Below are 26,399 nucleotides of genomic sequence, written 5' to 3'. Positions count from 1 at the left end.
GTTCTGCTGTCCTCCTGCTCCTCTACCACTCTCACCCCCTCTATTACAACCCACTTGTTCTGCTGTCCTCCTGCTCCTTTACAACTCTCACCCCTCTATTACCCTCACTCATTCTGCTGCCCTCCTGCTCCTCTACCACTCTCACCCCTCTATTACCCCTCACTCGTTCTGCTGCCCTCCTGCTCCTCTACCACTCTCACCCCTCTATTACCCCCCACTCGTTCTGCTGCCCTCCTGCTCCTCTACCACTCTCACCCCTTTATTACCCCCCACTCGTTCTGCTGCCCTCCTGCTCCTCTACCACTCTCACCCCTTTATTACCCCCCACTCGTTCTGCTGTCCTCCTGCTCCTCTACCACTCTCACCCCTCTATTACCCCCCACTCGTTCTGCTGCCCTCCTGCTCCTCTACCACTCTCACCCCTCTATTACCCCCCACTCGTTCTGCTGCCCTCCTGCTCCTCTACCACTCTCACCCCTCTATTACTTACCCCCCACTCGTTCTGCTGTCCTCCTGCTCCTCTACCACTCTCACCCCTCTATTACCCCCCACTCGTTCTGCTGTCCTCCTGCTCCTCTACCACTCTCACCCCTCTATTACTTACCCCCCACTCGTTCTGCTGTCCTCCTGCTCCTCTACCACTCTCACCCCTCTATTACTTACCCCCCACTCGTTCTGCTGTCCTCCTGCTCCTCTACCACTCTCACCCCTCTATTACCCCCCACTCGTTCTGCTGTCCTCCTGCTCCTCTACCACTCTCACCCCTCTATTACCCCCCACTCGTTCTGCTGTCCTCCTGCTCCTCTACCACTCTCACCCCTCTATTACCCTCCACTCGTTCTGCTGTCCTCCTGCTCCTCTACCACTCTCACCCCTCTATTACCCCCCACTCGTTCTGCTGTCCTCCTGCTCCTCTACCACTCTCACCCCTCTATTACTTACCCCCCACTCGTTCTGCTGTCCTCCTGCTCCTCTACCACTCTCACCCCTCTATTACAACCCACTTGTTCTGCTGTCCTCCTGCTCCTTTACAACTCTCACCCCTCTATTACCCTCACTCATTCTGCTGCCCTCCTGCTCCTCTACCACTCTCACCCCTCTATTACCCCTCACTCGTTCTGCTGCCCTCCTGCTCCTCTACCACTCTCACCCCTCTATTACCCCCCACTCGTTCTGCTGCCCTCCTGCTCCTCTACCACTCTCACCCCTTTATTACCCCCCACTCGTTCTGCTGCCCTCCTGCTCCTCTACCACTCTCACCCCTTTATTACCCCCCACTCGTTCTGCTGTCCTCCTGCTCCTCTACCACTCTCACCCCTCTATTACCCCCCACTCGTTCTGCTGCCCTCCTGCTCCTCTACCACTCTCACCCCTCTATTACCCCCCACTCGTTCTGCTGCCCTCCTGCTCCTCTACCACTCTCACCCCTCTATTACTTACCCCCCACTCGTTCTGCTGTCCTCCTGCTCCTCTACCACTCTCACCCCTCTATTACCCCCCACTCGTTCTGCTGTCCTCCTGCTCCTCTACCACTCTCACCCCTCTATTACTTACCCCCCACTCGTTCTGCTGTCCTCCTGCTCCTCTACCACTCTCACCCCTCTATTACTTACCCCCCACTCGTTCTGCTGTCCTCCTGCTCCTCTACCACTCTCACCCCTCTATTACCCCCCACTCGTTCTGCTGTCCTCCTGCTCCTCTACCACTCTCACCCCTCTATTACCCCCCACTCGTTCTGCTGTCCTCCTGCTCCTCTACCACTCTCACCCCTCTATTACCCTCCACTCGTTCTGCTGTCCTCCTGCTCCTCTACCACTCTCACCCCTCTATTACCCCCCACTCGTTCTGCTGTCCTCCTGCTCCTCTACCACTCTCACCCCTCTATTACTTACCCCCCACTCGTTCTGCTGTCCTCCTGCTCCTCTACCACTCTCACCCCTCTATTACTTACCCCCCACTCGTTCTGCTATCCTCCTGCTCCTCTACCACTCTCACCCCTCTATTACTTACCCCCCACTCGTTCTGCTGTCCTCCTGCTCCTCTACCACTCTCACCCCTCTATTACTTACCCCCCACTCGTTCTGCTGTCCTCCTGCTCCTCTACCACTCTCACCCCTCTATTACAACCCACTTGTTCTGCTGTCCTCCTGCTCCTTTACAACTCTCACCCCTCTATTACCCTCACTCATTCTGCTGCCCTCCTGCTCCTCTACCACTCTCACCCCTCTATTACCCCTCACTCGTTCTGCTGCCCTCCTGCTCCTCTACCACTCTCACCCCTCTATTACCCCCCACTCGTTCTGCTGCCCTCCTGCTCCTCTACCACTCTCACCCCTTTATTACCCCCCACTCGTTCTGCTGCCCTCCTGCTCCTCTACCACTCTCACCCCTTTATTACCCCCCACTCGTTCTGCTGTCCTCCTGCTCCTCTACCACTCTCACCCCTCTATTACCCCCCACTCGTTCTGCTGCCCTCCTGCTCCTCTACCACTCTCACCCCTCTATTACCCCCCACTCGTTCTGCTGCCCTCCTGCTCCTCTACCACTCTCACCCCTCTATTACTTACCCCCCACTCGTTCTGCTGTCCTCCTGCTCCTCTACCACTCTCACCCCTCTATTACCCCCCACTCGTTCTGCTGTCCTCCTGCTCCTCTACCACTCTCACCCCTCTATTACTTACCCCCCACTCGTTCTGCTGTCCTCCTGCTCCTCTACCACTCTCACCCCTCTATTACCCCCCACTCGTTCTGCTGTCCTCCTGCTCCTCTACCACTCTCACCCCTCTATTACCCCCCACTCGTTCTGCTGTCCTCCTGCTCCTCTACCACTCTCACCCCTCTATTACCCTCCACTCGTTCTGCTGTCCTCCTGCTCCTCTACCACTCTCACCCCTCTATTACCCCCCACTCGTTCTGCTGTCCTCCTGCTCCTCTACCACTCTCACCCCTCTATTACTTACCCCCCACTCGTTCTGCTGTCCTCCTGCTCCTCTACCACTCTCACCCCTCTATTACTTACCCCCCACTCGTTCTGCTGTCCTCCTGCTCCTCTACCACTCTCACCCCTCTATTACTTACCCCCCACTCGTTCTGCTGTCCTCCTGCTCCTCTACCACTCTCACCCCTCTATTACCCCCACTCATTCTGCTGCCCTCCTGCTCCTCTACCACTCTCACCCCTCTATTACCCCTCACTCGTTCTGCTGCCCTCCTGCTCCTCTACCACTCTCACCCCTCTATTACCCCCCACTCGTTCTGCTGTCCTCCTGCTCCTCTACCACTCTCACCTCTCTATTACCCCCCACTCGTTCTGCTGTCCTCCTGCTCCTCTACCACTCTCACCCCTCTATTACTTACCCCCCACTCGTTCTGCTGTCCTCCTGCTCCTCTACCACTCTCACCCCTCTATTACCCTCCACTTGTTCTGCTGTCCTCCTGCTCCTCTACCACTCTCACCCCTCTATTACCCCCCACTCGTTCTGCTGTCCTCCTGCTCCTCTACCACTCTCACCCCTCTATTACTTACCCCCCACTCGTTCTGCTGTCCTCCTGCTCCTCTACCACTCTCACCCCTCTATTACTTACCCCCCACTCGTTCTGCTGTCCTCCTGCTCCTCTACCACTCTCACCCCTCTATTACTTACCCCCCACTCGTTCTGCTGTCCTCCTGCTCCTCTACCACTCTCACCCCTCTATTACAACCCACTTGTTCTGCTGTCCTCCTGCTCCTTTACAACTCTCACCCCTCTATTACCCTCACTCATTCTGCTGCCCTCCTGCTCCTCTACCACTCTCACCCCTCTATTACCCCTCACTCGTTCTGCTGCCCTCCTGCTCCTCTACCACTCTCACCCCTCTATTACCCCCCACTCGTTCTGCTGTCCTCCTGCTCCTCTACCACTCTCACCCCTTTATTACCCCCCACTCGTTCTGCTGCCCTCCTGCTCCTCTACCACTCTCACCCCTTTATTACCCCTCACTCGTTCTGCTGCCCTCCTGCTCCTCTACCACTCTCACCCCTCTATTACCCCCCACTCGTTCTGCTGTCCTCCTGCTCCTCTACCACTCTCACCCCTTTATTACCCCCCACTCGTTCTGCTGCCCTCCTGCTCCTCTACCACTCTCACCCCTTTATTACCCCCCACTCGTTCTGCTGTCCTCCTGCTCCTCTACCACTCTCACCCCTCTATTACCCCCCACTCGTTCTGCTGCCCTCCTGCTCCTCTACCACTCTCACCCCTCTATTACCCCCCACTCGTTCTGCTGCCCTCCTGCTCCTCTACCACTCTCACCCCTTTATTACCCCCCACTCGTTCTGCTGTCCTCCTGCTCCTCTACCACTCTCACCCCTCTATTACCCCCCACACGTTCTGCTGTCCTCCTGCTCCTCTACCACTCTCACCCCTCTATTACCCCCCACTCGTTCTGCTGTCCTCCTGCTCCTCTACCACTCTCACACCTCTATTACCCCCCACTCGTTCTGCTGTCCTCCTGCTCCTCTACCACTCTCACCCCTCTATTTCCCCCCACTCGTTCTGCTGTCCTCCTGCTCCTCTACCACTCTCACCTCTCTATTACCCACCACTCGTTCTGCTGTCCTCCTGCTCCTCTACCACTCTCACCCCTCTATTACTTACCCCCCACTCGTTCTGCTGTCCTCCTGCTCCTCTACCACTCTCACCCTTCTATTACAACCCACTTGTTCTGCTGTGCTCCTGCTCCTCTACCACTCTCACCCTTCTATTACACCCCACTCGTTCTGCTGTCCTCCTGCTCCTCTACCACTCTCACCCCTCTATTACTTACCCCCCACTCGTTCTGCTGTCCTCCTGCTCCTCTACCACTCTCACCCCTCTATTACCCCCCACTCGTTCTGCTGTCCTCCTGCTCCTCTACCACTCTCACCCCTCTATTGCCCCCCACTCGTTCTGCTGTCCTCCTGCTCCTCTACCACTCTCACCCCTCTATTTCCCCCCACTCGTTCTGCTGCCCTCCTGCTCCTCTACCACTCTCACCTCTCTATTACTTACCCCCCACTCGTTCTGCTGTCCTCCTGCTCCTCTACCACTCTCACCCCTCTATTTCCCCCCACTCATTCTGCTGTCCTCTTGCTCCTCTACCACTCTCACCCTTCTATTACACCCCACTTGTTCTGCTGTCCTCCTGCTCCTCTGCCTCTCTCCCCTCTATTACCCCCCACTCGTTCTGCTGTCCTCCTGCTCCTCTACCACTCTCACCCCTCTATTACTTACCCCCCACTTGTTCTGCTGCCCTCCTGCTCCTCTACCACTCTCACCCCTCTATTTCCCCCCACTCGTTCTGCTGCCCTCCTGCTCCTCTACCACTCTCACCCCTCTATTACTTACCCCCCACTTGTTCTGCTGCCCTCCTGCTCCTCTACCACTCTTACCCCTCTATTTCCCCCCACTCATTCTGCTGCCCTCCTGCTCCTCTACCACTCTCACCCCTCTATTACCCCCCACTCGTTCTGCTGTCCTCCTGCTCCTCTACCACTCTCACCCCTCTATTTCCCCCCACTCGTTCTGCTGTCCTCCTGCTCCTCTACCACTCTCACCCCTCTATTTCCCCCCACTCGTTCTGCTGCCCTCCTGCTCCTCTGCCTCCCCCCCCCATCACCTTCCTTCCTCCAGGAAGATAAATGTGAAGATGGTTTTCCGGCTCATAAAGTCGCAGTGGAGGCGATGGCGTGCGGCTCTGTCTACAAACGCACGGTGACTACGGTTATGACATCAATATCTTCCCAAATACCAGACATCAGATCTAATATTCGATGTATACAATAGATGAGGCCCAGCTGGTGTCACCACATGACCTGTCTGCATAGAAGACTGACCTGGATAATACAACAGGAGGCTGCAGTGCCGCTGACACCCGCTCTGTGTATAGAGGGACATTGTACATTCCACATGAAGGGTCTGATCAGGGCCACCAGTCCGTTTTTCTTGCGGTTCTGATCAGACGGTCCATTCACCCCTATGGACTGGTGGGGGGTAAACAGACTTGCACCCGCCTACCTCAGATCCAGTCCAATAAAAGCAAATGGAGGAGGATCCATCCCTGCCACCCCCATCTAGACCGATCGGATTGGAGGGCAGTCAGGTGGTCCGTTTACACCCGGCCGTCCATAGAGCCGAGGGCCGTGTCCTCTCAGCATAATCCGCCCGCTCTGCTCAGCAGGGGATCAGCGGACAGATTGGATTCCGCCCCTCATGAAAGGGTCCTAAGGCTTCCTTTAGAAGTGCAGTTGGCGGGAAAGGGGCAGTAAAAATGCACGGTTGAGCTGTGTTTTTTGCAGCTTGTCAAATGCTCCCCCCTTAAGCAGTGAATGGGGGTGTTTACATGCCGATGGTGTGATGTTTCGCTTTACGCTCGCAGTAAAGTTTACCCAACATGTAACGATCGGTGGGCGGTAAGCTTGCCAAACGCTACACGATCACGTCAGTGGGGAGGAGCCATAAACACCCCGCAGCCATGTGCAATGCATGTGGTTGTGATGGGTTTGTCGGCAAATACGGGGTGAAAACAGGTGATGAGGAGGTGCCTTATCGCTTCCTCACCACTTGGCAGTAGCCCTCCTTGAAGCTTGCTGAAAGCCCGATGAAGCCTGCTAGCAGCTTGCTTAAAATGGCAATCAGCACCCCTCAGTAGGATGTCTGTTTAACATTTACAAACTGGAGCTGAAGGGTGCTTTAAAAGCTTCAAGAAAGCCTCCTGAATGTTCTGCAAATGCTTTGCCAAAGCTGGCCATTCACACGGCTGTCCTCCAAGCTGAAGGCCTCAGTCATTACAGAAACAGGAGGTCCATGCTTGGCTCCATTCACCAGCAGAGATGGCAGCACTCCTCCTCCAGCCACTCACCAGGTTCACCACATCCCGGTAGCGGATTCGGCCATCAGAGTTGCTGTTTGCCAGGGCCAGCAGGACATCCAGCTTGTGCGGGTCCAGCTCTGCACCATGTTTCTGCAGGAGAGTCCAGAACTGCTGAGTGCTGATATAGCCACTGCTCCCCGCATCCATCTGAGGGCACAAGACGGGGTTAGTGAGCCAATGCCGAGCTGTACTGTATATACATTGACTGGGGATAGGAATCCCGACCCCCTCCCATAGGGACTATAGATGATGGGTGGGCCGGGGCACTTACAGGCCACAAAGCCGGCTAGGTGGTCCCACCTCAAGTCATTGTGCACAGGCACCCTGTGGGGGAGGGGGTAAGATGGTGACCTCTGCTATCCCCCCATGTATGGAAGATTCCATTGAATGACCCTCCAGGTTCCTTTGGCCAGGCGGGGTGCAGGGCCGCCCCATGTCTCTCTGCATTCCTGAATCAAGCTGATGGAGTTGTGAAAGTGCCCCATCCCCATACATTTCACTGACAAAGAGATCATTGTCTGCCCCCCCCGGACTCCAGCTGGGCCGGCCTGGTGAAGAGCCCAGACGAGGGGATCCCAGATGGCGGTGGGCACGCCGCGGCCGCAGTATGACCCGTAATCCTCTTATGGGAAGGAGAGAGGAGAAATGGCTTTAATCTGGGCACAATGGGCCTTTGTGGGGCGACAAAAGCTGGCCACAATCCCTGTGTATGGAGCGCGGGGCGGCAGCTGCAGCACAATACACACCAGATCTCTGTTTACAATCACTTCTCGTCTGGTGTCATTCATCTGGAACATTACCATGGCAGGGAGGCCATTCAACTGCTGCATTCAGGACCAGGGTCCCCCCCAAACCGCAGTACCAGTGCCGGCTCCGAGAGCCTGGGAAAGACATGGCAGGCCGTATATAGCTGCCTGTATACCCCTGACCCCCAAATCTGACACCATCCCAGAGACTTCATTTACTGAGGGCTCCATCCTCTCTGCTTCCAGATACATGGCATGTTCATCAGCAGAAGTACATACATACATACATACACACATGCATAGATACATACCTAGATACATACACACACATACATAGATACATATGCACATACATACATAGATACATGCACACACATACATACATACACACATGCATAGATACATACATACACACATACATACATACACACACACACACACATACATACATACTTAGATACATACATATGCACACACATACATAGATACATACGCACACACACGCATAGATACATACACACATACATACGCACACACACGCATAGATACATACACACATACATACACACACACACGCATAGATACATACACACATACATACACACACACACGCATAGATACATACACACACACACGCATAGATACATACATACCTAGATACATACACACATACATACATACCTAAACAATACATAGATACATACGCACATACATACATAGATACATGCACACACATACATACATACATACATACATACAGTGGGGATGGAAAGTTTGGGCACCCCAGCTAAAAATGTGTATTAATGTGCATAAAGAAGCCAAGGAAAGATGGAAAAATCTCCAAAAGGCATCAAATTACAGATTAGACATTCTTATAATATGTCAACAAAAGTTAGATTTTATTTCCATCATTTACACTTTCAAAATAACAGAAAACAAAAAAATGGCGTCTGCAAAAGTTTGGGCCCCCTGCAGAGTTAATATCTTGTACTGCCCCCTTTGCAACGCTGAGACCTGCCAGTGTCATGGATTGTTCTCAATCATCGTCTGGGAAGACCAGGTGATGTCAATCTCAAAGGTTTTAAATGCCCCGACTCATCTGACCTTGCCCCAACAATCAGCACCATGGCTTCTTCTAAGCAGTTGTCCAGAAAACTGAAACTGAAAATAGTTGACGCTCACAAAGCTGGAGAAGGCTATAAGAAGATAGCAAAGCGTTTTCAGATGTCAATATCCTCTGTTCGGGATGTAATTAAGAAATGGCAGTCATCAGGAACAGTGCAAGTTAAAGCAAGATCTGGAAGACCAAGAAAAATATCAGACAGAACAGCTCGCAGGATTGTGAGAAAAACAATTCAAAACCCACGTTTGACTGCACGATCCCTCCAGAAAGATCTGGCAGACACTGGAGTTGTGGTCACTATTCCACTATAAAGAGATACTTGTACAAATATGGTCTTCATGGAAGAGTCATCAGAAGAAAACCTCTTCTACGTCCTCACCACAAAAATCATTGTTTGAACTTTGCAAATGAACATATAGACAAGCCTGATGCATTTTGGAAACAAGTTCTGTGGACCGATGAGGTTACAATTGAACTTTTTGGCCGGAATGAGCAAAGGTACGTTTGGAGAAGAAGGGGCACAGAATTGAATGAAAAGAACCTCTGTCCAACTGTGAAGCATGGGGTTGGATCAATCATGCTTTGGGGTTGTGTTGCAGCCAGTGGCACAGGGAACATCTCACAAGTAGAAGGAAAAATGGATTCAATAAAATTTCAGCAAATTTTGGATGGTAACTTGATGCCATCTGTGAAAAAGCTGAAGTTAAAGAGAGGATGGCTTCTACAAATGGATAATGATCCTAAACACACCTGGAAATCCACGGGGGATTACATCAAGAGGCGTAAACTGAAGGTTTTGCCATGGCCTTCACAATCTCCTGACCTCAACATCATTGAAAATCTATGGATAGACCTTAAAAGAGCCGTGCGTGACAGACAGCCCAGAAATCTCAAAGAACTGAAGACTTTTGTAAGGAAGAATGGGCAAAGATACCTCAAACAAGAACTGAAAGACTCTTGGCTGGCTACAAAAAGCGTTTACAAGCTGTGATACTTGCCAAAGGGGGCAGTACAAGATATTAACTCTGCAGGGGGCCCAAACTTTTGCAGACGCCATTTTTTTGTTTTCTGTTATTTTGAAAGTGTAAATGATGGAAATAAAATCTAACTTTTGTTGACATATTATAAGAATGTCTAATCTGTAATTTGATGCCTTTTGGAGATTTTTCCATCTTTCCTTGGCTTCTTTATGCACATTAATACAAATTTGTAGCTGGGGTGCCCAAACTTTCCATCCCCACTGTACATACACACACACATACACACATACATACACACCTAGATACATACATAGATACATACATAGATACATCCCCCCCAAATTTGAATGGCTTTGGGGTCCGGCTGTACTGTGGCCCCAAGTTAGTGACATACAGGTCCACTTTAATAACTGCATGCTCCATCTACACTAGGGGTCACCATGCTTGCTGTAGGGATGCAGTTCTGGGCTTTTCTCTTGAACCTGCAAATCGAATGTTCAGAGAAAGGGACTAAGAGAGTCCACCAATTACTGCTGCTGTGCTCCTACCAGGTAAAGGGGGAACCTGTCACTGGGCCTTTAGGACCACATGACTGGGTGACTTCAGTGATCCCAGATTACAATCCTGTGCTGTCTGCTGTACAGAGAATGGAGGGATCACAGATGTACAGAGGATTTATATAACAGGATCATGTCTACTCACTGCAGACAGCCAGCGGGGGATGGGGGGTGTCCAGGATTGAGGGTATGACGAATGTTCTGGGATCAGACAGCAGATATGATTACCGCATCTGAAGCCATCTAACATCCCTTCCCCCACATTGTATGAATGTCCCCACATGGCAATCCGCAGAGATGGCTCAAGCCGATGATTAGTGTATCAGACCAAGATTAGGAGCCATTTGATTCTCTCAATTGTACCCATGTAAAAGCTCCAATATGTCCTCTTATGTGAGACAACATACATCTCTGACCTACCATGGAGTCCCACCAACTCGTACATCTCTGACCTACCGTGAAGTCCCACCAACTCGTACATCTCTGACCTACCGTGGAGTCCCACCAACTCGTACATCTCTGACCTACCGTGAAGTCCCACCAACTCGTACATCTATGACCTACCGTGGAGTCCCACCAACTCGTACATCTCTGACCTACCGTGGAGTCCCACCAACTCGTACATCTCTGACCTACCGTGGAGTCCCACCAACTCGTACATCTCTGACCTACCGTGGAGTCCCACCAACTCGTACATCTCTGACCTACCGTGGAGTCCCACCAACTCGTACATCTCTGACCTACCGTGGAGTCCCACCAACTCGTACATCTCTGACCTACCGTGGAGTCCCACCAACTCGTACATCTCTGACCTACCGTGGAGTCCCACCAACTCGTACATCTCTGACCTACCGTGGAGTCCCACCAACTCGTACATCTCTGACCTACCGTGGAGTCCCACCAACTTGTACATCTCTGACCTACCTTGGAGTCCCACCAACTCGTACATCTCTGACCTACCGTGGAGTCCCACCAACTCGTACATCTCTGACCTACCGTGGAGTCCCACCAACTCGTACATCTCTGACCTACCGTGGAGTCCCACCAACTCGTACATCTCTGACCTACCGTGGAGTCCCACCAACTCGTACATCTCTGACCTACCGTGGAGTCCCACCAACTCGTACATCTCTGACCTACCGTGGAGTCCCACCAACTCGTACATCTCTGACCTACCGTGGAGTCCCACCAACTCGTACATCTCTGACCTACCGTGGAGTCCCACCAACTCGTACATCTCTGACCTACCGTGGAGTCCCACCAACTCGTACATCTCTGACCTACCGTGGAGTCCCACCAACTCGTACATCTCTGACCTACCGTGGAGTCCCACCAACTCGTACATCTCTGACCTACCGTGGAGTCCCACCAACTCGTACATCTCTGACCTACCGTGGAGTCCCACCAACTCGTACATCTCTGACCTACCGTGGAGTCCCACCAACTCATACATCTCTGACCTACCGTGGAGTTCCACCAACTCGTACATCTCTGACCTACCATGGAGTCCCACCAACTCGTACATCTCTGACCTACCATGGAGTCCCACCAACTTGTACATCTCCTACCTACAATGGAGTTCCACCAACTCAGCAGGCCAGCGGGTGGAGGATCTGTATGGGAAAACACTGTGTGCTGTGGTCTCCAGGAGAGCACCTGATCATGTCTGATCTGCACGAAGGGGAGAAGGAATACACAATCGTCACAGCCATGAACTATGAGAATGCCATCATTTCTTCCAATGAAAAGATCCCACTTTACATGGTAAAGAGGTGAGAAAGTCGTCCTGTTATCTTTAGATGTCCCCTTTACCGATGAACTCTCCTAACCCTGTAGATGGAGCAATGCTTTAAGTACAATTTACCACAGCCAAAACTTTGCAGATTGAAAGATTCAGTGGCAAACATTGAGTGGCTTCCCAACCTGTGCCACGTGGCCTGAGGTGGATAGATGACTGCAGAAAGAATATTACATACTCAGCTGTTCTACAGAGGCCTGTACCCATATCTCATCCTCATCCGTCGGTGTCTGACGTAGGCTGGAGTTCACTATACACAACATTTGGGGGATGTGGGGTGAATTGTCTGTCACTTCACTGCTCTTAGCAGCTTGACATCCCACAATTGGGAGTGCAAGCTCCGCAGAACATCATCAATACATGAGCAGACACCCAACAACGGGCACAGCATAGAATTCTTCATACATATGTCTGTATGGGGTGAATATAGGCAAACGGGCAGAGGGTCCATCCTTCTCTCACTCAATGTCTCCACACAGGTTGGAAACACACTTTAGGAGCCTGATCACCCTTCGCTGTGAAACTTCTGGACTGACTATTCTCCTCTGTTTATCTGGTCTTCTTCAGGGTCCTCTCCTTACCCTCTCATCTCCAAGGTCCTCTCCTCACCCTTTCATCTTCAGCTTCCTCTCCCTACCCCATCTTCTTCAGGGTCCTCTCCCAACTCTCACATCTCCAGGGTCCTCTCCCCACCCTGACATCTCTGGCTTCCTCTGCATACCCTATCATTTCCAGGGTCCTCTCCCCAACCTGTCTTCTTTAGGGTCCTCTCCTTACCCTGTCATCTCCAGGGTTCTCTCCATACCCTGTCATCTCCAGGGTCCTCTCCCCACCCTGACATTTCCAGGGTCCTCTCCTCACCCAGTCATCTCCAGGGTCCTTTCCTCACCCCGTCATCTCCAGGGTTCTCTCCCCACCCTGTCATCTCTAGGGTTCTCTCCTCACCCAGTCATCTCTAGGGTTCTCTCCTCACCCTGTCATCTCCAGGTTTCTCTCCCCACCCTGTCATCTCAAGAGTCCTCTCCCCACCCTGTCATCTCAAGAGTCCTCTCCCCACCCTGTCATCTCAAGAGTCCTCTCCCCACCCTGTCATCTCAAGAGTCCTCTCCCCACCCTGTGATTTCCATGATTCTCTCCCCACCCTGTCATCTCCAGAGTTCTCTCCAGGGTCCTCTCCTCACCCCGTCATCTCCAGGGTCCTCTCCTCACCCCGTCATCTCCAGGGTCCTCTCCTCACCCCGTCATCTCCAGGGTCCTCTCCTCACCCCGTCATCTCCAGGGTCCTCTCCTCACCCCGTCATCTCCAGGGTCCTCTCCTCACCCCGTCATCTCCAGGGTCCTCTCCTCACCCCGTCATCTCCAGGGTCCTCTCCCCACCCTGACATCTCCAGGGTCCTCTCCTCACCCTGTCATCTCCAGGGTTCTCTCCCCACCCTATCATCTCCAGAGTCCTCTCCCCACCCTGTGATTTCCATGGTTCTCTCCATACCCTGTCATCTCCAGGGTTCTCTCCAGGATCCTCTCCTCACCCTGTCATCTCCAGGGCTCTCTCCTCACCCCGTCGTCTCCAGGGCTCTCTCCTCACCCCGTCATCTCCAGGGTCCTCTCCTCACCCCGTCATCTCCAGGGTCCTCTCCTCACCCCATCATCTCCAGGGTCCTCTCCTCACCCCATCATCTCCAGGGTCCTCTCCTCACCCCGTCATCTCCAGGGTCCTCTCCTCACCCTGTCATCTCCAGAGTCCTCTCCCCACCCTGTGATCTCCAGGGTTCTCTCCATACCCTGTGATCTCCAGGGTTCTCTCCATACCCTGTCATCTCCAAAGTCCTCTCTCCAGCCTTACATCTCCAGGAACCTTTCCCCACCCTGACATCTCCAGGGTTCTCTCCATACCCTGTCATCTCCAAGGTCCTCTCCCCATCCTGACATTTCCAGAATCCTCTCCCCACCCTGACATCTCCAGGGTCCTCTCCCCACCCTATCATCCCTAGGGTCCTCTTCAGATTCAGCACTATGGACAGAAGCTGGGAATCTTACCCTCCCACAGAGGTCATACATCACACGTCTCCGGATTCAGAAAAACAGCCCAGATGATCTGACTCCACAAATACCAGAATTCAATACTAATCTCTATCTGCTATTATAGAATTTCACAACATCTGATTGCTGTATTTAATAACCAAGGTATCATTGAGATCTCAGTGATCAGGTCTTCGGTAATGATAGAGGAGCAGAAAATGTCGGGAAAGCCTTGAAGATATTAGCCATGATTTCAAACTTATCAATGGATCCATAAAAACAGGCAGATATCAAAGAAGGATGTGAGGCATCATATCCACAACTTGCCAGAGAACAACTATCAGCTTGAAGAATAAAATACCAGATCAAAGTAGATCACATGGCAACAAACTGGCGTCTCCACCTCTAGAGCACCAGAATAACCAGTACAGATACAAAATGGGGACTCTAGACCTTTCCATTCCAAAAGAAACAAATGTGTTCAGTTCCTTTTAACAAACTAAACACAGAAGACACAATCTAGACACCAAGGAACCTTCAAGACTGCAGAGTGTGCATCTAGGACACCATTCCCCTTGTGTGGACATAACAAATTGAATATTTAACAGACTGAAGAGCCAGGAATAGTCTGAGGTGTTCCCAGAATAGGAGCTGAGATCTGAGAATCTGTGAATGAGAATGGAGTCCAGGCTGGAGGAAAATTGCTGTGATCATTGAGGACTATGGGAAGTGCTATGTGGGAAATAAGTTCTTCTAGTTGTCAGCAATGGCCCCCCCAAAAATCAACTTTAAACCCACTTGCAGGTCTAACATTCAAGTCAAAGTGATAGGAAGACCTGAGAGAGGAAAATGGGATCTTTCATCTCCACAGATACAAACATCAGACCCAACAGTGTGCCCGGTGAAGAGAATAGATTGGTGTGGAGATTGCGGCGCAGGGCGCAATAATGACCGATGTTCCAAGGAAAGAGAAGGGAATGGCTCTGCTGTAGGTCCAAGGCACTTTGGTGCAGCACTGCTTCAGAAACGGACGATTTTCTAGGGCAGCAGATATGGAAGGCAGAGGTCGCATCTGAGTGTAGTGATCGTTAAAAAAACCCCTTTATTAAAGGAGACAACTGGCAACTTACACGGTACACGTGGAGATATCTTCCCAAAGAAGGACGCCATGATCTCCCACCAAAGCACCACGAGAACTCACAGAGCCCACACACTTAGCTGCTGGAATTCCTAGAAGGAAGTATGCCCTGCTGTGACATGATTCACCCCCCAGAGGCTGACATATGTGTGCTTACATGACAGAAATTGTCATGTGTGTCAGAGGCCAAATATCTACTTTAATAAATGATTTACAGACCACAACACTCACATGTGCCATCTGCTACCCATGTACAGAAAAGACAGACAGCTGGGGTACACAGGAGGGACAGAAGGAGGATTGGGGTACACAGGAGGGAGAGAGGGAGGATTGGGGTACACAGGAGGGGCAGAAGGAGGATTGGGGTACACAGGAGGGACAGAGGGAGGATTGGGGTACACAGGAGGGACAGAGGGAGGATTGGGGTACACAGGAGGGACAGAAGGAGGATTGGGGTACACAGGAGGGACAGAAGGAGGATTGGGGTACACAGGAGGGACAGAAGGAGGATTGGGGTACACAGGAGGGACAGAGGGAGGATTGGGGTACACAGGGACAGAAGGAGGATTAGGGTACACAGGAGGGACAGAGGGGGGATTGGGGTACACAGGAGGGACAGAGGGAGGATTGGGGTACACAGGAGGGACGGAAGGAGGATGGGGGTATAATAGAGGGACGGAAGGGGGATGGGGGTATAATAGAGGGACGGAGGGGGGATGGGGGTATAATAGAGGGACGGAGGGGGGATGGGGGTATAATAGAGGGACGGAGGGGGGATGGGGGTATAATAGAGGGACGGAGGGGGGATGGGGGTATAATAGAGGGACGGAGGGGGGATCGGGGTATAATAGAGGGACGGAGGAGGGATCGGGGTATAATAGAGGGACGGAGGGGTAATGGGGGTATAATAGAGGGACGGAGGGAGGATCGGGGTATAATAGAGGGACGGAGGGGGGATCGGGGTATAATAGAGGGACGAAGGGGGGATCGGGGTATAATAGAGGGACGGAGGGAGGATCGGGGTATAGTAGAGGGACGGAGGGGGGATCGGGGGTATAATAGAGGGACGGAGGGGGGATCGGGGTATAATAGAGGGACGGAGGGGGGATCGGGGTATAATAGAGGGACGGAGGGGGGATCGGGGTATAATAGAGGGACGGAGGGGGGATCGGGGTATAATAGAGGGACGGAGGGGGGATCGGGGTATAATAGAGGGACGGAGGGGGGATCGGGGTGTAATAGAGGGACGGAGGGGGGATCGGGGTATAATAGAGGGACGGAGGGAGGATGGGGGTATAATAGAGGGACGGAGGGGGGATGGGGGTATAATAGAGGGACGGAGGGGGGATGGGGGTATAATAGAGGGACGGAGGGGGGATGGGGGTATAATAGAGGGACGGAGGGGGGATGGGGGTGTAATAGAGGGATGGAGGGGGGATCGGGGTATAATAGAGGGACGGAGGGGGGATCGGGGTGTAATAGAGGGACGGAGGGGGGATCGGGGTATAATAGAGGGACGGAGGGGGGATCGGGGTATAATAGAGGGACGGAGGGGGGATCGGGGTATAATAGAGGGACGGAGGGGGGATCGGGGTATAATAGAGGGACGGAGGGGGGGAATGGGGGTATAATAGAGGGACGGAGGGAGGGATCGGGGTATAATAGAGGGAGGGAGGGAGGATCGGGGTATAATAGAGGGACGGAGGGAGGATCGGGGTATAATAGAAGGACGGAGGGAGGATCGGGGTATAATAGAGGGACGGAGGGAGGATCGGGGTATAACAGAGGGACGGAGGGGGGATCGGGGTATTATAGAGGGACGGAGGGAGGATCGGGGTATTAGAGAGGGACGGAGGGAGGATCGGGGTATTAGAGAGGGACGGAGGGGGGATCGGGGTATAATAGAGGGACGGAGGGGGGTATAATAGAGGGACGGAGGGAGGGATCGGGGTATAATAGAGGGAGGGAGGGAGGATCGGGGTATAATAGAGGGACGGAGGGAGGATCGGGGTATAATAGAGGGACGGAGGGAGGATCGGGGTATAACAGAGGGACGGAGGGGGGATCGGGGTATTAGAGAGGGACGGAGGGAGGATCGGGGTATTAGAGAGGGACGGAGGGAGGATCGGGGTATTAGAGAGGGACGGAGGGGGGATCGGGGTATAATAGAGGGACGGAGGGAGGATCGGGGTATAATAGAGGGACGGAGGGAGGATCGGGGTATTAGAGAGGGACGGAGGGAGGATCGGGGTATTAGAGAGGGACGGAGGGAGGATCGGGGTATTAGAGAGGGACGGAGGGGGGATGGGGGTATAATAGAGGGACGGAGGGGGGATGGGGGTATAATAGAGGGACGGAGGGGGGTATAATAGAGGGACGGAGGGGGGATGGGGGTATAATAGAGGGACGGAGGGGGGATGGGGGTATAATAGAGGGACGGAGGGGGGATGGGGGTATAATAGAGGGACGGAGGGGGGATGGGGGTATAATAGAGGGACGGAGGGGGGATGGGGGTATAATAGAGGGACAGAGGGGGGATGGGGGTATAATAGAGGGACAGAGGGGGGATGGGGGTATAATAGAGGGACAGAGGGGGGATCGGGGTATAATAGAGGGGGGATCGGGGTATAATAGAGGGATGGAGGGATCGGGGTATAATAGAGGGACGGAGGGAGGATGGGGGTATAATAGAGGGACGGAGGGGGGATCGGGGTACAACAGTAGAGGGGGGATGGGGGCAAAACAGTAGAGGGGGGATGGGGGCAAAACAGTAGAGGGGGGATGGGGGCAAAACAGTAGAGGGGGGATGGGGGCAAAACAGTAGAGGGGGGATGGGGGCAAAACAGTAGAGGGGGGATGGGGGCAAAACAGTAAAGGTGGGGATGGGGGTGCAGTAGTAGAGGGGGATGGGGGCGCAGTAGTAGAGGGGGATGGGGGCGCAGTAGTAGAGGGGGATGGGGGCGCAGTAGTAGAGGGGGATGGGATACAATATAAGGACTGTGGCTGACCGTCCCCAATACCTGGAGTCAGTAAGTCCATTGAAGGGACCAATGTGCAGACAATTATTATCCTGAATGGAGGAGGGTTCCCCTGGTGTCTGTAGGCGGTGTCACCTCCACCAGTCACACCCAGGATAATCCATGTATGGCCGTGTGTCCCATAGCAGAGAATGAAGTCCGATGTTTCATAGCAGATATATATAAACCCCCTACAGATACCCCCTATAGATGCCTCCTACAGATACCCCCTATAGATGCCTCCTACAGATACCCCAAATAGATACCTCCTAGAGTGCCCCCTACAGATGCCTCTTACAGTGCCCCCTACAGTGCCCCCTATAGATTTCCCCTACAGTGCCGACTACAGATACCCCCTATAGATGCCTCTTGCAGTGCCCCCTATAGATTTCCCCTACAGTGCCGACTACAGATACCCCCTATAGATGCCCCCTACAGTGCCCCCTATAGATTTCCCCTACAGTGCCGACTACAGATACCCCCTATAGATGCCCCCTACAGTGCCCCCTATAGATTTCCCCTACAGTGTCGACTACAGATACCCCCTATAGATGCCTCCTACAGTGCCCCCTATAGATTTCCCCTACAGTGCCGACTACAGATACCCCCTATAGATGCCTCTTGCAGTGCCCCCTATAGATGCCTCCTACAGTGCACCCTGTGGATGATCCCCATATCTCCTAGATTGTAAGTTCCCAGAATCAGGGCCCTCCCCCCCTCGTGTATTGTATTGTCTCATGTTCTATCCCCCTATAATGTACAGCGCTGAGCAAACTTCTGCCACCATATAAATACTGTATAATAATAATATAGATGCCCCCTACAGTGCCCCTTATAGATCCCCCCCCACAGTGTCCCCTATATATGCCCCCTAAAGTGTCCCCTATATATGCCACCCACAGTGCCCCTTATAGATCCCCCCCACAGTGTCCCCTATAGATGCCCCCTAAAGTGCCCCTATAGATGTCCCCCACAGTGTCCCCTATAGATGTCCCCCACAGTGTCCCCCACAGTGTCCCCTATAGATGCCCCCTAAAGTGTCCCCTATAGATACCACCCACAGTGTCCCCTATAGATGCCCCCCACAGTGTCCCCTATAGATACCACCCACAGTGTCCCCTATAGATACCACCCACAGTGCCCCTTAAAGATCTCCCACAGATGCCCCCTACAGTGTTCCCTATAGATACCACCCACAGTGCCCCTTATAGATGACCCTCACCACCACCACCACACAGTGTCCCCTATAGATACCACCCACAGTGCCCCTTATGGTCCCCCCCCCCGTGTCCCCTATAAATGCCACCCACAGTGCCCCTTATAGATCCCCCCCACAGTGTCCCCTATAGATGCCCCCCCACAGTGTCCCCTATAAATCCCCCCCACAGTGTCCCCTATGGATACCACCCACAGTGCCCCTTATAGATGCCCCCCCCCCACAGTATCCCCTATAGATGCACTCTACAGTGCCCCCTATAGATACCACCCACAGTGCTCCTTATAGATGCCCCCCCTACAGTGTCCCCTATAGATACCACCCACAGTGCCCCTTATAGATGCCCCCCCCCACAGTATCCCCTATAGATGCACTCTACAGTGTCCCCTATAGATACCACCCATCGTGCCCCTTATAGATGCCCCCCCTACAGTGCCCCCTATAGATACCACCCACAGTGCCCCTTATAGATGCCCCCCCTACAGTGCCCCCTATAGATACCACCCACAGTGCCCCTTATAGATGCCCCCCCTACAGTGCCCCCTATAAATGCCCCCTACAGTCCGGAGGAGATATATACACACACACTCCATGCAGGCACAGGCCGGGGACTCAGCCATGGGTAGATTTGGTCATCCTGGGTGTCTGGAATGTCGGCTCTCAAGAGACGTCACCCAACAAGGGGCGGGATCTGAACAATCCTGGACACTGGGGCGATGCCGGATGAGGGGGGAGGGGTCTGACACCCCACTACTGACACCTACTGAGACATGCCATGGGTGGGACTATGTGTATTCCTGACTATGACATCACCAACTACATCACCTGACCCATGAGAGAGGAAATATGCAGAGCACGCCCCACCTCCATGTAGTGTTGTACCAGTGCCTCTACTCCCTCCATGTATCCACTGCACAGTGTTGTACCAGTGCCTCTACCCCCTCCATGTATCCACTAGTGTTGTACCAGTGCCTCTACCCCCTCCATGTATCCACTAGTGTTGTACCAGTGCCTCTACCCCCTCCATGTATCCACTAGTGTTGTACCAGTGCCTCTACTCCTTCCATGTATCCACTGCACAGTGTTGTACCAGTGCCTCTACTCCATCCATGTATCCACTAGTGTTGTACCAGTGCCTCTACTCCCTCCATGTATCCACTGCACAGTGTTGTACCAGTGCCTCTACCCCCTCCATGTATCCACTGCACAGTGTTTTACCAGTGCCTCTACTCCCTCCATGTATCCACTGCACAGTGTTGTACCAGTGCCTCTACTCCCTCCATGTATCCACTACACAGTGTTGTACCAGTGCCTCTACTCCATCCATGTATCCACTACAGTGTTGTACCAGTGCCTCTACTCCTTCCATGTATCCACTACAGTGTTTTGCCAGTGCCTCTACTCCATCCATGTATCCACTAGTGTTGTACCAGTGCCTTTACTCCATCCATGTATCCACTACACAGTTTGTACCAGTGCCTCTACTCCCTCCATGTATCCACTAGTTTTGTACCAGTGCCTCTACTCCCTCCATGTATCCACTACACAGTGTTGTACCAGTGCCTCTACTCCCTCCATGTATCCACTAGTTTTGTACCAGTGCCTCTACTCCCTCCATGTATCCACTACACAGTGTTGTACCAGTGCCTCTACTCCATCCATGTATCCACTAGTGTTGTACCAGTGCCTTTACTCCATCCACGTATCCACTAGTGTTGTACCAGTGCCTTTACTCCATCCATGTATCCACTACACAGTTTGTACCAGTGCCTCTACTCCCTCCATGTATCCACTAGTTTTGTACCAGTGCCTCTACTCCCTCAATGTATCCACTACACAATGTTGTACCAGTGTCTCTACTCCCTCCATGTATCCACTACACAGTGCTGTACCAGTGCCTCTACTCCCTCTATGTATCCACTACACAGTGCATCTACTCCCTCTATGTATCCACTAAACAGTGCTGTACCAGTGTCTATGCTTCCTCCATGTATCTGGGCTCCTGTCACACAGTAACATCATTCCACATGAAGGAACAAATGAGAACACAGACAAAGGGTGGAACTTACCTGCTGGAAGAGACCTTTCCAGTGCTGAGTGAAGAAGTGGAGGATGAGAGGAGAGACACAGATATTTATCAGCCCAACAATTCAACAGCAGAAATATTATCAGTATACCATCACTACCCAAACCCCAGTGCTGCAAGGAAACCACACTGACGGCAGGGCTCCTAGAAAACAATCTTTGCACTGTCCCACTACACTGGTCCCTACACTGTCCCCCTGCACTGATCCCTACACTGCCCCCTGCATTGACCTTCTACATTGATCCCAGCACTGTCCCCTCACTACTGTCCAGTATACAGAAGCAGTTTGGTTCTGTGCACCCCAAAGAGGTAAACATACCCCATCATGGAATATGAGGACTTAACCATTTCCTACCCTGTAGAGTAAGCCCTCCCACCACGCTCCGTCACAGACAGGTCATACAAACACATTTTTACCTCTTCATTGGCCGGCAGCTCCAGTGACTCCAGAACTTCAATCTGCTCCGTCTGGGAACCCCCATCCACCTGGAAACCCATGTCCACTTGATGCTTCACCTGGGAACCCTCATCTACCTGGGTACCCCTTTCCACCTGGGAATCTCCATCCACATGCTGCTCCACCTGGGAACCCCAGTATACCTGCTTTCCCACCAGGGAACCCCCGTCTACCTGCTGCTCCACCTGGGATCCCCCGTCCACCCGCTGCTCCACCTGGGATCCCCCGTCTACCTGCTGCTCCACCTGGGATCCCCCGTCCACCCGCTGCTCCACCTGGGATCCCCCGTCCACCCGCTGCTCCACCTGGGATCCCCGGTATACCTGCTTTCCCACCAGGGAACCCCCGTCTACCTGTGAACCCCCGTCCACCCGCTGCTCCACCTGGGATCCCCAGTCCACCCGTTGCTCCACCTGGGAACCCCCGTCCACCCGCTGCTCCACCTGGGAACCCCCGTCCACCCGTTGCTCCACCTGGGAACCCCCGTCCACCTGTTGCTCCACCTGGGAACCCCCGTCCACCTGTTGCTCCACCTGGAAACCCCCGTCCACCTGTTGCTCCACCTGGGAACCCCTGTCCACCTGTTGCTCCCCCATCCCTGGGATTTCCTCGGAGGCTCACAGCCCAGTGTGGCCTCCCAATCTCCTGGGGACCCCTCCAAAGTAATCCCTTCAGAGGATTCCTCATCACACACTGACATCATGTGTCCTCTATCCTCAGACAACATAGCCCCTCCTCCCCTGCACCACCCCCACTGGAGTGAGAATACGGAACGCATTACCATATCCCCTCCCATGATATCATTATAAAGCAAAGAGCAATGCCCCTCCCCCCTCCTACCACCTGTATCATTATACTGCTCAGATCATTACCATCCCCCCTCCCATATTGTAATGACACAGCAATCCCCCTCCTACCACCTGTATCATTATACTGCTCAGATCATTACCATCCCCCCTCCCATAGCATTGTAACAGAGCTATGCCCCCCACCGTCCGTATCATTACACTAGATACAGATCAATAATAATCAGTTTAGTAAATATCAATAGCTCCGCCTCCAGTATTATCAGACTACACAGTTCATTACCATCCCCCTTCTTCTCAGTCAAACTTATAAGGACTTTGCAGGGGTGACTTAGGCTCTGCTGGACATTGACTCCAGGACCCCAGGGACTGAAATATTGTATTGTCCAGCCACTATCCTGCCCATTATTGGGGGAGCACTGCCTGCCTTCCTGACCCGGGCTCATCTGCTGCAGCACACAGTGCCAGTATCTGCTGCCATCTAAAGGACATTTCATTAATCACACCATGGTGGGCTATACTGGACCAAGAAATAGGTAAGCTATCAATGGGAGGTCACTCAGCACCTGGTCCCCACTCAGGGACGGAGGGGGGATCGGGGTATAATAGAGGGACGGAGGGGGGATCGGGGTATAATAGAGGGACGGAGGGGGGATCGGGGTATAATAGAGGGACGGAGGGGGGATCCGGGTATAATAGAGGGACGGAGGGGGAATGGGGGTATAATAGAGGGATGGAGGGAGGATCGGGGTATAATAGAGGGACGGAGGGGGGATCGGGGTATAATAGAGGGACGGAGGGGGGATCCGGGTATAATAGAGGGACGGAGGGGGGATGGGGGTATAATAGAGGGACGGAGGGGGGATCGGGGTATAATAGAGGGACGGAGGGGGGATCGGGGTACAATAGAGGGACGGAGGGGGGATCGGGGTATAATAGAGGGACGGAGGGGGGATCGGGGTATAATAGAGGGACGGAGGGGGGATCGGGGTATAATAGAGGGACGGAGGGGGGATCGGGGTATAATAGAGGGACGGAGGGGGGATCGGGGTATAATAGAGGGACGGAGGAGGGATCGGGGTATAATAGAGGGACGGAGGGGGGATCGGGGTACAATAGAGGGACACAGGAGGGATTGGGGTGTAATAGAGGGACGAAGGGGGGATCGGGGTATAATAGAGGGACGGAGGGGGGATCGGGGTATAATAGAGGGACGGAGGGGGGATCGGGGTATAATAGAGGGACGGAGGGGGGATCGGGGTGTAATAGAGGGACGGAGGGGGGATCGGGGTATAATAGAGGGACGGAGGGGGGATCGGGGTATAATAGAGGGACGAAGGGGGGATCGGGGTATAATAGAGGGACGGAGGGGGGATCGGGGTATAATAGAGGGACGGAGGGGGGATCGGGGTATAATAGAGGGACGGAGGGGGGATCGGGGGGTATAATAGAGGGACGGAGGGGGGATCGGGGTATAATAGAGGGACGGAGGGGGGATCGGGGTATAATAGAGGGACGGAGGGGGGGATCGGGGTGTAATAGAGGGACGGAGGGGGGATCGGGGTATAATAGAGGGACGGAGGGGGGATCGGGGGGTATAATAGAGGGACGGAGGGGGGATCGGGGTATAATAGAGGGAAGGAGGGGGGATCGGGGTATAATAGAGGGACGGAGGGGGGATCGGGGTATAATAGAGGGACGGAGGGGGGATCGGGGTATAATAGAGGGACGGAGGGGGGATCGGGGTATAATAGAGGGACGGAGGGGGGATCGGGGTATAATAGAGGGACGGAGGGGGGATCGGGGTATAATAGAGGGACGGAGGGGGGATCGGGGGGTATAATAGAGGGACGGAGGGGGGATCGGGGTGTAATAGAGGGACGGAGGGGGGATCGGGGTATAATAGAGGGACGGAGGGGGGATCGGGGTATAATAGAGGGACGGAGGGAGGGATCGGGGTATAATAGAGGGACGGAGGGGGGATCGGGGTATAATAGAGGGACGGAGGGGGGATCGGGGTATAATAGAGGGACGGAGGGGGGATCGGGGTATAATAGAGGGACGGAGGGGGGATCGGGGTATAATAGAGGGACGGAGGGGGGATCGGGGTATAATAGAGGGACGGAGGGGGGATCGGGGTATAATAGAGGGATGGGTGGGGCAGTTGGGGGGTCCTTGTTGTAGAATAGAAGTAGAGGAGGGGATGTATATCCCAGTGAAGGACATGTGGAAGGTACGGAGATACAATGTGGACATTTATTCAGTGTCTGGAGAGAATTATATAAATGATATGAAACAATAACACAAATTAGAAAATAATCAAATCCAATTTTTTCTGGCTCCCCTCTGTATCCATTGCTATTCCTCATCCTCCTCTCCTCCCTGCTGTAACATCATCCTCCTCTCCTCCCTTCCGTAACATCGTCCTTCTCCTCTCCTCCCTTCCGTAACCTAGTCCTTCTCCTCTCCTCCCTTCCGTAACATCGTCCTTCTCCTCTCCTCCCTTCCGTAACCTCGTCCTCCTCTCCTCCCTTCCGTAACCTCGTCCTTCTCCTCTCCTCCCTTCCGTAACCTCGTCCTCCTCTCCTCCCTTCCGTAACCTCGTCCTCCTCTCCTCCCTTCCGTAACCTCGTCCTCCTCTCCTCCCTTCCGTAACCTCGTCCTCCTCTCCTCCCTTCCGTAACCTCGTCCTCCTCTCCTCCCTTCCGTAACCTAGTCCTTCTCCTCTCCTCCCTTCCGTAACCTCGTCCTTCTCCTCTCCTCCCTTCCGTAACCTCGTTGTCAGGGCTCCCAGGTGTGACCAGAGGTGTGTGACTGACGCAGGGAAACGCAGACTTCAGATATGTGATAAACAATACAATTTATTAACACTAACAATACAAACATAAACGCAGTGCAATACTAAACATAATACAGTGCAAACAAACCAAACCAATCACCCACAGATAACAGTACATACAAGCAAGCGTCGTCAGGCAGGCCGGGTCAATATCAATTGGGCAGGTAGGTACAGGGGGAGCAAGCAGAGAATGGTCGGGGTCACAGGCCAGGTTCAGCAGGTAGCAAGCAGCGTAGTACAGAGGGTTAGGCAGAGGGATGGTCAGGGTCACAAGCCAGAGATCAAAACAGGTAACAAGCAGCGTAGTACAGAGGGTCAGGCAGAGGGACAGAAACAGGATGCAGGACAGATACAGGGCCCAGGACAAACACAACACCAAGGCAGAGTCTGTGGGTCTGGCCATCCCTTAAATACCCCAGCATCATCAGTTCCAGGTGTTAGCTGGCTGAAAGGTTGAGTCTCTGATTGCTGGGAGCACCCGCTGGCCAGCCCTGGTACTGCAGATCAAAAGGCAGGTGAGTCCCACCATTGCTGGCCAGTCCATTCCTAACACTCGTCCTCCTCTCCTCCCTTCCGTAACCTCGTCCTTCTCCTCTCCTCCCTTCCGTAACCTCGTCCTTCTCCTCCCTTCCGTAACCTCGTCCTCCTCTCCTCCCTTCCGTAACCTCGTCCTCCTCTCCTCCCTTCCGTAACCTCATCCTCCCTTCTGTAACCTCGTCCTTCTCCT

General features: G+C 53.3%; 1 protein-coding gene across 1 annotated transcript; it reads right to left on the bottom strand.

Moving 5' to 3' along the window:
• Nucleotides 1-6,878: 6,878 nt before the first annotated feature.
• LOC149428437 (uncharacterized) lies at nt 6,879-22,744 on the bottom strand (the record flags this gene model as incomplete). The annotated part of the gene is made up of 3 exons (XM_089667411.1): nt 21,988-22,744; nt 21,554-21,577; nt 6,879-7,037 (listed from the first exon to the last, which is right to left on the bottom strand). Coding segments are annotated over exons 1-3 (819 nt in total), but the record flags the coding sequence as incomplete, so codon positions are not given.
• Between the last annotated feature and the right edge of the window lie 3,655 nt (nt 22,745-26,399).

Source organism: Staurois parvus, unplaced genomic scaffold (genome assembly GCF_062004578.1).
Source record: "Staurois parvus isolate SC_StPar_1 unplaced genomic scaffold, SC_StPar_1.0 ptg003244l, whole genome shotgun sequence".
Lineage (NCBI taxonomy): Eukaryota > Metazoa > Chordata > Amphibia > Anura > Ranidae > Staurois > Staurois parvus.
This window is presented reverse-complemented; position numbering and strand designations above follow the sequence as displayed.